A 15767-nucleotide genomic window follows, 5' to 3' on the forward strand; every position below is an offset into this window, starting at 1 on the left:
GTTTGGGAAAAGGAATTAAAAATAAAAAATTATGCAAAATACTGTTAGAAACTCACTCAATATATGTCACTGTTACATAGACGGACATATATTCGGCGGGTTTTTAACAGTATTTGGTAAATGTTTCGTTTAGGTCCACCTCCACAATTTTCTTTAAAATGACGACATTTATAGGTTTTCGACTATGCTGAATACGAAAATCGCATTGAAATGTTGCAGAGATAGAAAAAAATGCATTATGCACGGTAATTTTGGCGGCCATTTTTTTTACGCGCATGCGCGCGCCCTAAGCAATCAGAATTTTACACAAAGGAAAAAAACCAAGTACTCCCCCCCCCATCCTCGAGAATGATCCACTTTTATGATATTGACAATGCCCCCCCCCCACAAAAAACTACTTGACAATACAAAGGAATGATGCAGATAATTTGCAAAGTAACTGCGTATTTCTTGTGGTGGCGATATTTTCCTAATAGTTCAAGTTAACGATTAACAACGAAACCAAGAATTTTTCATCATACTCGCAAAATTTCATAATTGTAAAGGTAAGTGCATTTCTTCTCTATTTTATTTAACGTAATTTTCTTTGAAATGACGACTTATAGTTTCGATTATGCTGGATACGTACATTTTTTGGGGGGGGGGGCATTGTCAATATCATAAAAGTGGATCATTCTCGAGGATGGGGGGGGGGGGGAGAGTACTTGGTTTTTTTCCTTCGTGTAAAATTCTGATTGCTCAGCGCGCGCATGCGCATAAAAAAATGGCCGCCAAAATTACCGTGCATAATGCATTTTTTTCTATCTTGATAACTACTTATCTCTGCAACATTTCAATGCGATTTTCGTATTCAGCATAGTCGAAAACCTATAAATGTCGTCAATTTAAAGAAAATTGTGGAGGTGGACCTAAACGAAACATTTACCCAGTATTTTGTCTAGTTTTTTATTTATAACTCATTTTCCCAAACTTACGGTGTCAAAGAGAGAGTCGGGCGCCATTTTTAATTTTCCAACTATGCTAATCTACTGAAATATTTCTTAAAAATTCAAACACTTATTTTTAAAATCCAAACTACTATTAAACAGTGTAATAACATAAACAATGTAGTCTAGATCATGATTTACCATTCCAAATAGTCAATACCATTGATAATATACATATTTATATGTCATAGATATGTATATGTTATAAATATGTATACATCATACATATGTAGATATGAGAGGATTCAGAAAAAAAAAACATTTTATAAATAAAGATTAGCAAACATTTCAAAAATTTAAACAAAGCTTAACAATGCTAAGTAAAGGCTTAATTTGTATTATAATTTGCAAGGGCTAATGGTGTAACAGTTAACCGTGCTAAGTAATAATCTGTTCTATGTGACAGTCTTCTCGAGGTTGAAGGTTCAATATTCAGTGTGGGTAATATCATGAATACAATTACAAATTAGTTATAACTTATATTTATTCATGGCTTTTGTAATGACAGCAGGCTAATTCTGTGAATTAAACAAACAGTTCCATTTGATTGATTGATTGGTTTTACGGCATATTTTTTTTTTTAATTTTTTTTTTTATTACATTTTCACCCCAAACAAGGCAAATTGCCACTTTGGTGTAGGGGGCTACTATCAGGGGCAACAACTACTGGGGTACTATGTAGGGATTTGGGCAGCAAGATGTCGGTTCACGTTACACTTGAACTTCTGAACGTCAGTACTGTTGGGGAAGCAGGGACCTGGAATGGAATTCCAGAGTCTAGCGGTTCTGGGGAAGAAACTATTGGAGTAAAAAGATCTTTTACATCTAGGGATCTCTACAGTGTGGGGGTGGGATTTAGCAGCCTGTCGGGTTTGTCGAGGGTGCTCACGTCGTGGGAGCACGAGTGATTGCAGTTCGTCAGAGCATTCACCACTAAAATACTTGTAGAAAATGCAGAGGGATGCAACATTTCGTCGATGGGACAGAGGCTGAAGCTTAGATGCCAGTTCAGGGCCTATCAGGTTTGCGACTCTTTTGAACGTGGTCATTTAATGCCGGAGTCCTTTTTTTTTTTTTTTTTTTTTAAACTATTTTTTTATTGGGGGAGAGGGGACTTTTTCAGCCATTCCTCCCTTTTTTTATAAAATTGAACTAGGAAATTAAATGTTGTATTTATACATGGATGTGTATATTTGGGTGACTTTAAATTTCCTTAAATTTTCTTATATAAATTTACTTTCCTTAGGTATGCTAGAATATTTGTTGAGTTGACCTTTTCAAAAAGGTCCTCCATATTGCTTTCTGTATAATATAATTTTCTAGTTGGGGCGAGGTCATCACACCCAACTAGGATATATTTTACTGTGAGTGTCTCCTGGCATGGGATGCACTCTGGCGCCGATTCTCCATTTAGTATATGAATGAGTAAAGTTGGTGTGTCCTATGCGCAGCCGAGTCAGTATCACATCTTCTCGGCGTGATCTCTTGATGTCCGGACATCGTTCCTTAAGTTCAGGTTTGATTGAGTATAATTTGCTGCCCTCTTGCTGACTCCACCGTAGTTGCCGTTTTTCCTGTATGTATGCTTTTATCTGGGGTCTAAGATCAGTATGTGGAATCTTAAAATTGTCAGTTGGAAGGTGAGAAGATCTTTTTGCAGCTGTATCTGCCCTGTCATTGCCTTTGATCCCCACATGGCTGGGGATCCAGACAAGAATAATGTTTTTAGTAGTTGAAAGGATATTGATTTTTTCTATTAATTTTGTTGTTAGTGGATTTTCTTGTTTTTGATTTTGTATAGATAATAGGACTGATAGAGAATCTGTGAGAATGATGAAGTTTTTGGTGGTTTTCTCTGAAATTATGTTGAGTGCTAGATCGATAGCTATAGTCTCTGCAGTGAATATAGATGCTTCATTTTGAAGATTTCTCTTCATTGTGGTTTTATGGTACGTTGCTGCACATCCAGTGTGATTGTTGCTTTTAGACCCGTCTGTGTAGATAAAGGTGTAGTCTGAATATCGTAATTTTAAATGTTGAAGTTCGTCGTGGTATTCAATAGGGTTTGTGGTAGATTTGGACTTTTTGTTTAGGTTCAGTTTTATTTCTACTTGTTTCATGGTCCATGGGGGTGTTTTAGGCAGTATGAAGTTGTGAATGCTGGAGATTGGAATTTTCGATTCTTCAATGCTTTCCTTCATTCGGAGCCCGAAAGTTTTGATAGTTTTTCCTCTCATGTTGAAGAGTTCTTCATATTTAGGATAGAAGGTACATTGGTACGCAGGGTTGTTTGGGCAAGACTTCAGTTTGAGTAAATATTGAAGGGCTAACTTTTCTCGCCTTAGATCTAGTGGGGGTTCATGTGCTCCGTGTATAGACTGTTCACGGGGGAGGTTCTGTATGCTCCTAGGGCCAATCTTAGGCCAGTATGGTGAATAGGGTCTAGGCTTTTTATATATGATGTTCAGGTTGATCCATATATGAAACAACCGTAGTCTAGCTTTGAGCAGACTAGTGCTCTGTAAAGTTTAAGGAGTGTTTCCCTGTCTGCACCCCAATCGGTATGTGCTACCACTCTCAAAAGATATACAGCTTTGTTACATTTTTTTTTCAGATAGTTTATGTGTGGGATGAATGTTAACTTTTTGTCAAATAAAATCCCTAAGAATTTGTACTGGTCAGTAACTGGTATGGGCATTCCTTCCATGGTTAGGACAGGATCATTATGCATGTTCTTTAGTTTGCAGAAATGCATGCATTTCGTTTTTCTTTTGGAGAATCTAAATCCATTCTCTTCCGTCCATCTCATTACTTTGTTTAAGCACAATTGAAGCTTCCTTTCTTTTATAGATATATATCTAGATCTACAGCATATTAGGAAGTCATCCACATATAGGGAGCAATCTACCCCAGGGTTAAGGTTTTTTACAATGTTGTTAATTTGGATACTGAACAGGGTCACTGACAGTATACTCCCTTGAGGTACTCCATTCTCTTGTTCCTTCAAGTCCGAGAGAGCTGTGCCAACCTTTATTCTGAACCGTCTATTTTTAAAAAAATTTTCAATAAAAATTGGCATTCTGCCTTTTAGTCCAAGCGCCTTCAGATCCCTTGTAACACCGTACTTCCACACAGTATCGTAGGCTTTTTCCATGTCAAAAAACACTGCTGTTAAATGTTCCTTCCTTACAAAGGCTTCTCTGATGAAGGTTTCAAGTCTGACTATGTGGTCTATTGAACTTTGGTTTTTCCTGAATCCTGTTTGAAATTCTGTAATAAGATTCTCTATTTCCAGGAACCAGATTAGTCTTTTGTTTATAATCCTTTCCATGGTCTTACAAATGCAGCTTGTTAGAGCTATTGGCCTGAAATTCAATGGATCTGAGATGTTACTTGATTGGGATTGGATGTTTGAGTTTTCAGATTTGGGGATTTGTATTATTGTGGCCTCTTTCCAGGTCTCAGGTACGCTTCCACTGGACCATATAATATTGAAAATTTCAAGTAGGTATCTCATTGAGGTTTCTGGAAGTTTTTTGAGGATTTCATATGGAATTTCATCGGGCCCTGTAGCTGTGTCATGGGATTTGGTTAGCGATTCTTTTAATTCAGGCAAGGTAAGAGGTTGGTTGTATTTTTCGGTATTTTGTGATCTAAATAGAATTTTCTTCTTCTCTTCCTTTTCTCTAATCTTTTTGAATTTCTCTGTCTGTCACATGATGAAATTTTTGATAAATTATCTGCCAGGTTATTGGAAATGTCTTTTTGATCGGTGTATATTTTGTTGCCTTTAGAGATGTGGGATATTGGTGTACTACTATACTTTCCTTCTATTTTCCTCATCATGTTCCAAACTGTTTTTGCCTTGGTATTCACATTAATTTTGGATATATAATTTCTCCATGTTGTTCTTTTGGATTCCTTTATGATTCGTCTGGCTTTTGCTCTGTTGTTTTTGAAGAAATCCGGATTTTCGCTTGTTGGGTACTTTTCGAATTTTCTCAAGGCAGCTCGTCGAGCTCTGATGGCTTTTCTGCATTCTTTTGTGAACCAAGGTTTGTTGTGATTGTTGGTTTTGGTTGTTTTCGGTATGGTATTATTTGCTATGTTTGTGAGTGTTTTAATGAAGTAGTTCAAATGGTCATCTTCATCTTTCTTTTCGATAATTAATTGGTTTTTGCACTGTTCCTGGAAGTCTTCCCAATCCGCTTTATGTAGGTTCCATTTGGGTGTTTTTTGTTCAGTACTAGTACTTAGACTTTCCAGGATGATTGGTAAATGATCACTCCCACAGGTGTCATTGCGTACTTTCCAATCATAGTCCATATATATGGAAGGATCACATAAGGTAAGGTCAATGGCGGTGAAAGTACCTGTTGCTGGGTACATATAGGTGTAGTTTTGATTATTAAGGAGGCATAGATTATTTTTATTTATGTTTTCTATTTCTTTTCCTTTTTTATTTGTTTCTTTACTTCCTCATATTACATTGTGACTGTTGAGATCTAGTAGAAAAAAGGGTTTAGGGAGTTGTTTTATTGAGTTATCTCAGTTTCGTTGATTGTATCTTTTGGAGGGATGTAGATTGAGCAAAGTGTTATAGTTCTATGTAGAGTCACTGAAACTGCAATTGCTTGCAAGTTTGTGTTTATATTTATTTGTCTTTGAGGGACTTCATTCTTCACGAGTATTGATGTGCCTCCAGAAGCTCTGTCCGTATCTTTATTTATGTACCCATGTATATGTAGTTGTAAGATGTGTAGTGTTTTATGTTGATGGTATTATTTTCTTTCAGAAAGGTCTCCTGTAGACAGACAAGTGCTGGGCTCATATTTGTTATTAATAATGTGAGTTCATTTTGGTTTGCTTTTATCCCTCTGATATTCCATTGTAATATTTTGTTCATCATTTGGAATTGTGTTCAACTTCCATCATCTCCAATCCCTCAAATCTATTTTCTGTCGGAGTCCCTGTTCGAGATATAGATCGGGATCTTTCTTTTCCTATTTTTTTTTTTTTTTTGTCGGGGGGGGGGGTGATTCTTTTCTGGCTTGTGATGTGTTTGATGGTTGTTCGGTTGTTTTTGTAGAAATGGTTTGTGGTTTTGTTTCTTTTTGTGGTTCAGTAGTGTCTTTACTTAATATTCTCCTTGGATTGGTTGCAGACATTGCACTATTCATTTTCCTCATTTCTTCTAATAGTTCTTTCATTTCCTTTATTAGTTTGCTTAGGACATCAATTTTCTTGTCAGTTGTATCCATTACATGTATATGACCATTTTGATTGTTGATTGGAATAGTTTTTTTAGTTGCATCTGCATATGTTTTAGTTTCAATCATTTTCCTGGCCTCCGGGTAGGATATATTTTTTATATGTTTTAGTTTGGTCACTTCTTTTTCTCTTTTCCATATTTCACAATATCTAGAGCCAGCGCCATGATTTCCAAGGCAGTTGGCACACTTGAAATCTTTTCTGCAGTCAATGTGTGGGCTGCTTTCTCCACATCTTCCACACACTGGTAATCGTGTGCACCGATCTTGATGGTGTCCAAACTTCTGGCACTTGAAGCATTCGAGGGGGTTTGGAATATAAATTTCTACATTGATTTTCAAATATCCAACTTCCACTTCTTTGGGTATGGTGAGGGAATCAAAAGTTAGTATATATGTATTGGCATCGATTTTCTCACTGTTTTTTTTTATTTGAACTCTACGAACATCCAACACATTCTGTTTCTGTAAGTTTCTTGATTTCCTCCAAGGGACAAAGTGCAAGTTCGTGGCTTTTCACTACTCCTTTGCAGGTATTTAGGGTTGGATGTCTGTAGCATTTGTCTTTGATGTTTTCAAATAATTTTAGTTTCAATATTTCTTTAGTTTGTTCTTCGTTATGGGTTTCTATTAGTAGGCTGCCGTTAAATTGTTTTTTTAATAGACTTTGGTTTTAGAGTTTTAAGATTTTTTTCAATATTAAAAGGTGATAGTTTGCTCAAAGGAGTTTCCCTCATTGATTCTATTACTACGAATGTTGACTTCCTTGGTTTTATCGTCTCTTCCTCAGAGCTACTGATGTCAGAGACATCAGAGTGGGTTCTCTTTGGGTGGTTGGGTGGTTTTTGGGAGGAATAAGCCATATATTTTGTTTTCTTTTTTCGTCATCTTTGTTCCCCACCCACCTCGGAGTCCTATTTGGGAAGAGCCTGGGGGAAAACCCATTCACCCAGCCTCCACAGGGATACAATGATGATATAACCGACTTTGGTGGTATCATAATGATTATCTGTTCTCTCTTGATATTGCTATGGGATCTGTAGCAATCCTGAGGGGTTTACAGCCTCGTCATCGATATTCACACCTAATGGATTGACCCTCAGCCACCGCTTTCCATCATATATTAGGGAGTAGGGTTATTTGTGGGAGAGGGGGGGATGTGTTGGTGTTAGTAGTGAGTTTTTGGAATGGGCAATATATGGTGGGGCTTGGCGTGACTGGCCGATTGGTCGGATCGGGCCTCTCCGACCGCCCATCTAATCGAAGTAAGGGGCAAAGTAATGTGTTGCGGTGCCTAAACTTCTATGTATCCTGGTTTAGGTTCGCTCAATCACCAGGATCACGTCCTAAGACATTACGGGTAGCAACCCACGGCTAACTGGTTGCCCCATTGAGGGATTTTTACCCTCTGCAGGGGGGGCAGTCGGTGTGTTCTCATGGCGTACCGACAGGGCAAAAAAAAAATTTAAAAAATAAAAAATAAATAAATAATTTAATAGAATATATTTTTCTTTTCCTTTCTTTTTTGTTGTTTCTTTTCCTTTTTAAAATCTGTTTCTATTTAACCCTTAGTTGGGACCCTAACAGGTACTACCACTCCGGGTCAGGGTGGACCTGGGAGAAATGGCAATTAAGAGGTGGCTCCACACTCCCCAAGCCAGTAAGCCGGACCTCACCATCGGATGTAGTTTAAGGTCATATCCAGGACCAGGAGTAAGGTAGGAAAAAAAAAAATAAAAAGGGGAGGGAGATAGGCTGTTGTTTTTGTTTTTGGTTTTGCAGAACATAATTAAGTTTTACAAAAACGATCAGAAAACAAAAAAAAAAAGTCAATGTAGGTGCATTTCGTCTCAGGAAGCCACAGGGCAGCCTGATTTGGTAGCACCAGAGTTCCATTTGAAATTTCATATAGATTCCCCAAGTTCAATAAGCTACGTCTGAAGAAGGTCAAAGGTTACATTGGCCAAAACGTTGTGCAAATAACATCCAAGATGAGAACAGTAATTTGAATAATCAGAATAATACAAAGTATTAATCCTCATCACCAAATTTTGAAAAACTTTATCCTAACTAGTTTGTTTAGCTTTATTCTATGCACGGATACGTTAGATTGGAGTTAAAGCACAATCAAATCGAGAAACAAAATAAAATCAGCAATTCAAAAACGGATTCTTTACAACGAACAAACTCCTGTGTTTTCTTTTTTAACTGAAAAATTATTAAAAAGTTGTTCATTATGAGTATATTTGTATAAATAAAAAAAACAAAATTGATTTACCAGGATTCTTTTCTTTCGGAACTAATAAAGTGATTCTTCGAGCCAAATTCTCAAGCTGAAATAAGAACAAAAAACATCTATAAATATATTAGAAAAAAAAAACGCTTCCCCGTTTAAGTGCAGAAACAGGAATGAAGAAAAAACATGCAAAATAATGATAAAGAATGATTAGAATAGGACATTGACAGTATATGTGTATCAGTCATTGGCACTACATGTCTAATATTAATAGACTGGGTTAGCATTTAGGAGAGATGAACCAACATATGTTATGTGTCCTATAGGTATAACCAAATTTGTATATAATCACCAACCTTTAATACAGAATCGACAACGTCATCATTTTGTGTGTAAATTTGATGGATGGTGAAAATGCTAAAATAAATAATAGAAGTAACAGGGTTTTTTTGCTATTTTTTGTGTTAATTTTATTAATTATAGGCCTCTGTACATTAATTTGATCCTGGGCATGACATTAAACTGCACACTTCTGTTCTATAATCTATATATATAAAAATGTAAATTTGGTTTGTTAAAAGTGAATAAAACCATATTTCTACGTTACCAATTTATTTGAAATTTTCAGACAACCCATCTTTAGAGTCGAAGGATGTTTTTATGTCATTAAAATAAATTTACCTCGCGAATTATTAAAATATTAAATAAAATATAAATATTTTTCGAAGTCGTTTCTGCGAGACTTGCCCGGTTTTATTTCTGGTAACTTCCGTTTCAACTACTCTCGAATTACCAGATAAGTAAAAAAAAAAAAACTTACTCATGCAGAGAGTGATCCGTGCTGAAATAATAACATTATTTAAAAAGCCATTCTTAACATGGGGAACGGAGGGTGTTTTGTACCTATTCTGTACTTTAATCTTACAATTGAATAAAAACATATAAAACTTTAATTAAACGTGGAAATACGATTTTAAAAAAATAGCGCGGATCACTCTCTGCATTAGCACACAAAAAAAAAAAAGTAATAATCCCATATTTTAAAAATTTAACTTCATTTATGTACTTACCAATTTTTTAATTTTAAATTCCTTTAATGTTAAGGTTTTTCACTCATGAAACATTACGTTTTAATTGTTTAGTTTCTTTTCACGGCATTGTTTACATAAAAAAGTTTGTTTTAACTTTTTCTAAACTGTTTCATTTTTACGATGTATTATAAACACCCTAACCTCCCCATGTTAAAAAAAACAAAAAACGCCCTTCCATAAACCTCGAAAGCCGTTCTTATTATGGGGAGGTTGGGGGTGTTCATTCCGAAAGCCGTCTTAACATGGGGAAGTTAGGGTGTTTATAATATGTTGGGGCGAGTCGTAAAATTAACGAAGTTGCTATCTATTATTTATTGCAAAAATTGCTTGAAATTCATTTATTTGACAAAAAAAAAATTACATTTTGGTACTCCTTGGGCCTTGAATTCCATGGCGACCAGCAGAAAAAAATAATAGTCGCTCCCTTAGTCCCCCACCCCACCCCGCACGTAACATCTTTTATTTACTAACATTGCCGTAACTAAACGATTATTTGTCACATTTACAAACATTTATTTATTTATTTATTTTGAAAAAAGTTTTACTTTTTATGAATATTAAAAGAAAAATGGGTATTCATGCAGAGAGTGATCCATGCTGAAATGATAACGTTATTATTTAAAAAGCCATTCTTAATATGGGGAGGGGAGGGTGTTTTGTACCTATTCTGTACTTTCACCTTGCAATTGAATAAAAAAAAACATATCATAAAACTTTAATTAAACATGGAAATACGATTTAAAAAATAGCGCGGATCACTCTCTGCATTAGCACCGAAAAATGTTACTAAACATTTATTAATAATTTCTCACTTTTACAAACATTTGATTTTAAATTTCTTTTTAAATGACGACTTTTCTTTTTAAATATCCCCCCCCCCCCAAATGGTGTTTATTCTGAAATCCGTTGTTAACATGGAGAGGTTGAGGGTGTTTATTCTGAAAGCCGTTCTTAACATTTGTGGAGGTGGACCTAATGTAAAAAAAAAATAAATAAATTTAAAAAAAAAAACTAAATCATTTACTGATAACTTCTCACTTTTACAAATATTTTTTAATTTACATGCACGGATGAACAAATTGTTGAATAGTGCGAAAACAAAACGTTTTTGTAATAAACTTTGGGATAATTTTTTGGGTAAATATTTACATTTAGGTCCACCTCCACAATTTTCTTTTTTAAATGACGACTTTTATTGATAAATAAATTTACTTCTTCACAACTTTTATTGATAAATAAATCTACTTCTCTGCCACGGGCACTGAACCTCTCCTTTTTTTTTTTTAATAGTATTTTCGGGTGGGTATGCTGACAACAAATATCAGTTAAATTTTGCAAATAGCCGCCTCTTCCAAAAGTGGTGTTTATTCCAGAAGCTGTTCTTAAGATGAGGAGGGTGGGGGGTGGGGTGATTATAAGGTGGACTTAATCTAAGAAAAACAAAAAAAAAAAAACAAAAAAAAAAACAAGTTTTTTATGCGCACATAAGCAACTATTTTTTATTAACTTCTTTTTTTTTTTACTTTTTTATTTAAAAATTAGTAAATTTCAATGAATAGAATAATAAATCATTTATCATTAATATGTGTTTTTGGTTTTGTGTTGAATGAAACTTTTTTTTTTTCATTACAACAATAATGAACCAATTTAAATCTTCCGGCATGCGTTTAAGGGTTACGAAATTATCAATAAATCGTTTAGTTACTAAGCCAACGTCAGTAAATAAAAAAAAATGTTACGTGCGCATGCATTAGCCTTGACTAGGGGGGGGGGGCTAAGGAAGCGATCATTAAATAATTATGCTGGTCGCATTGGAACTCAACGCCCAAGGAGTACCTAAAGTGGCACTTATGCACTTATGTTATCGTGCTATTTTTTAAAATAGCATTTTCATGTTAAATTCAAATTTTACAATATGTTTTTCTTTTATTAATTTGTTAAGTGAAAGTACAGATAACCCGGTCGGTTTCTAATGTGAGGAAAATCTAGCCCCCCCCCCCAAAAAAAAAGGGGTACTCTGGATAATAACAAAACATTAAAACAGTCTCGAAAGATTTCTTCTCTACTGAACGAGGAAACAAACGGTGAAGTGTAGTTATTTTATTTCCATTATATTTGTTTGAAATGCGTACTCAATTGTTAACATTAATATCTCTGAAAACGATACACAAGCAAAGAAATATTGTCGCGCCGCCAAATGGAAAACTTTTCACTAAGTGACCTCCCTCCCCCCAAATTAGCCTACCCACTCCCTACTGAATAGATAGCATCTTGGTACCACAAATGCCATTTGACCGTGCGGGGCTAAGGGAAATGACCACCCTGATTTTAGTCTCGAGTGTCCAAGAAAAAAAAAAAAACAAAGCTAAGTAAAATCCTTAACTGTTTCGCATGAAATTAAAGCAAATATTCTTTACATTTCCAGGCATATTGTAACCGATATTTTTCTCCACTTAAATAGACCATTTCGCAGTTTACAATCCCATCTCACTTAAATAATAAGTCAATGCTATAGTAAAGACAAATTCGGTAAAAAAAAAAAAAAGAAATTATGCTAATTTATTTAGAGGATATGAAAACTTTAAGTACGATACTTAATATAATCAGCCATCGAAAGGTAATTTTTTTATTTTTTATTATTAAGAAAAAAAAAATTAAAATAACGTTAATAAGATATCAGTGACCCCCCCCCCCTTCCTTGTACACTGCCATTTCCTTTCCGGACACCTGTTCCGAACCTATGCTCTTGATCCATCATTTCATCAAAATACGAAGACGATGGGCTCCTATGTCTTACACAACAATTTATCAGTCTGTACAATTGTCTATAAACCGATATCATCAAAAATTAGATAAGCTGTTTTAAATTTCCTCTTTTGACAAAATTGCCAATCGAAATGCAAACGGATTTTCCTTTACAATAGAGGATAGAACTGAAGCAGTATACTTAATATGTACAATACGTGCGTACTAAACTAAACCACCTTTGCTAACTATATATAATCGCCTATACTGAATCCTCATCAGCTCACAACTTTCTGTATCCTCAGACTCTTAATTTCTCAAATCTTATATCACCAAGACATCCTTCTGAATAGATACAAGAATTCTCCTGAGCAGCTCAACATCCAGTGATCATATATCTAATCCTCATGAAATTGCTTATATCACTCTGAATATTACCTTAAATTTTCATTCTATCCCTAAGCTAAGTAGAACACCTTATAATACTCTATTCAACTACTTTTAAAATTAGATATACCCAGTTGCAATATTAGAAGTGCTTCATCCCTGACCTAGACTACGGACTTGTACAACAAACCATGAAACTATTGTACCTAAAATTCCTCTCAAAACTGCAAAATACTGCTGGTTGTATACTAAGTACCTCCTATACATACTTTACCTCCAAGATGACTGCCTTGTCTGTTTTGCATGACAAATCTTTTTATTTTTTTAATTAAATTCTCTTTCTCCTGATCACTAACAAATCAAACTGCTCTATTTCTCAAGTTGCCACTAAACCTAATCCGTTTCACGTAACTTAGAAGGGTCCTTGCTCTCCGCCCTTGACCCTAACAGACTCGTAAATCGATACCCATTAATAACCAAAATTTCCTAGGCATGCTCCTGATTATAACTCCTAACCCGTAATCAAGCTTCTAAGTAAATACTTACTAGCCATAGTCCTATACACAGACTTAAAGTAATCTATAATGAACAGCAACCATTAATATCTCTTTGTTAAGAGATAGTATTGCAATAATCATTACACAAACTAAACCGGTACTCATTGAAATAAAAACTTCCGGATATTAAGAGAAAGGCGAAGTCATTCTCCTTCGTTGTAGTCTAAAGGCAACTTACTCAAATTGTCTAAAATTCCATGCATTCGTATACAATACTACTTATCCATCCATCTATATTTAACTATACTTACAGAATATGCAATAACCTATATCTATCAGGTATAACTGTACTCCATATCAAATGTTCTCTTGTATCTATACTGAGCATATCTTATCTTTCAGTCTTAATAAATATTCGGTTTGGGCACCAAATCAGAATTTCTAATAGCAAGTAAATCATACCCTAACACTTTATCCTAATCCTAAACCTACTAAACCATATCTAATCATCCATTCCTAAACTTACAAAACTATATCTAACCATACATTAACTCGTCTCTCTCTCAATCCAATACTGTAGCAAATTTAGCTGCTTCCACTGCACGAATTTTTACCTATAACCTCTCCCAGTAAAAATGAAAATGGAAGCATAGTAATGCCCTTTTTTAACCAGGTTTGAGGATTGAAAATTTTCTGTAGAAGTTAACCTAAATGCCAGATTTTTTTCAGGAGATATTAACCTAAATAACCAATAAATATTAACTACCCATGCGGGGTCGCAGAAATACCTGGATTAGGACCCAGGCGCGGGGCGAACCCCCTCGGAGCTGATGGACCCGTAGGTCTTCCCAGGTCATCCGTCTAGGAGAAGGAAAACTCTGAAACTAAACCTAGGGGAGGGAGGCCTCTTCAGTCCTGGACGACAACCTTCCTAGAGCTGGTGACTCAAACAAATCACCGGTTGGCAAACCTAAACTGCTTAAGGAGGAGATAGGCTCTGTCTATCGCCCGGCTTTCATACTCCTTCTTTGCCTATTTGCCAGGCGTAGAGGTACTATCACAGGGACTCGGCTGAATCACCCAGTGGTTGACCTTGTTTCCTGACTAGGGCAATGAACGCCGCTTCTCCCCACTCCTGCCACATCCCATCCCCCTAAACTGGACACAGTGGGGTGCTTCAGTGCCATATATGTCGGTGCAGTTGGACTGGGCTGGCTTTGCCTAACGGATTAAGGGTACCGGATTGACAGTTCCTGGCTGCTGTTTCCGACTGATAGTACAGGTGCCCTAACTCTTTGGTAGCGCTTAGAGCGGCTGCTCCATCAACAGTTGTAAAATATTGGGATGTTTGTAGTGCCATGTCGCGCATGGAAAGGGACCCTGCACTCATTCCCGGTGGGCTTTCCTGAGGCCACAATCCTGTGGGTGAGGACAGCTGATAGTCTACTTGTATTGCATGTCTGGTATTCTGCACAACTACTTGTCCAGCACCCCTCACTCACTCACCCTAACTGAAACTTTTAAATAAAATAAAATGAAATGACAGCTCAAGCAAAAGTTACGTTTAAACCAGGACCAAACTCAAAGAAAACCAACCTGCCTCCTCCCTTGAGGCTTGCATTTACTAATATCCGCGGGCTTAGAACTAACTTAGATGATGTTGAGTCATTTCTCCTTGTAAACACCCCGGATATCTTAGCATTAAGTGAAACTAACCTTCACTCCTCCATTCCCTCTAACCACTTTAACATGCCTGGTTATCTCCCACTCTACCGTAAGGACTCGGACAGACATATGCATGGACTTGGAGTCTATATTCGTAACACCCTCCCCCTGACTAGAGAAATAAAACTAGAATCAGAGGACCAGGCCTTTATGTGCTTCAGACTAAATATGCAACACAATATTAGCTACTTGTATTTTCTCTACCGCTCTCCCTCAAACCAAGACTGTACCCTAATAAACAAAGTCTCAGACGGCATAGATATAGCACTCTCCCTCGATACTAGCGCACAAATACATGTATTTGGTGACTTCAATGTCCACCACAGTAACTGGCTAGAATTCTCTAATCACACAGACGTAGCTGGTAGCGCAACACATAGCTTCTCTATATCCCATTCCCTATCTCAGTTGGTTACATTTCCGACACGTTTCCCAGACCAGCAAGATCAACATGCCTCACTTCTAGATCTCTTTCTGACAACGGTTCCCAATACAACAAATGCCCACAGCCCACTCGGGAATGCTGATCACGCTGTGATAATGGTAGAAATCAGCCTAAATTCTCGCCCTAAAACTGAAGACCCACTACTCAAAACAACAAGGTATTACAAAAAGGCTGATTAGGAAGCCATCAGGGAGCTCATCAGAGATGCCCCATGGCAAAACATCTTTACTCTTCCAGCGGAACAGTGTGCAAATGAGACCACTGAATGGTTCAAAACTGCTATTGAAGCACATGTTCCCGCATTTCTATTTTCCGAAATTCTATAGCAAGCCCCACTCCCCCCAATGGTTTACTTCTGCTTGTGCAGCTGGCATTTGTCAAAGGC

At 36.3% G+C, this 15767-nt stretch overlaps 1 protein-coding gene across 2 annotated transcripts in view; it reads right to left on the minus strand.

Annotated features, from left to right (window-relative positions):
• Window positions 1-15767, minus strand: part of LOC145260567 (calcineurin-binding protein cabin-1-like) — a 567854-nt gene that overhangs the window by 308064 nt on the left and 244023 nt on the right. For both annotated transcript variants that reach the window (XM_080118824.1, XM_080118826.1), the window contains exon 29: window positions 8535-8589. In XM_080118824.1, the coding sequence (XP_079974950.1) occupies window positions 8535-8589 (55 nt within the window). The remainder of the gene's footprint in view (window positions 1-8534; window positions 8590-15767) is intronic.

This window comes from Euprymna scolopes, chromosome 36 (assembly GCF_053919585.1).
Source record: "Euprymna scolopes isolate OS-2025 chromosome 36, ASM5391958v1, whole genome shotgun sequence".
Classification (NCBI taxonomy): domain Eukaryota; kingdom Metazoa; phylum Mollusca; class Cephalopoda; order Sepiida; family Sepiolidae; genus Euprymna; species Euprymna scolopes.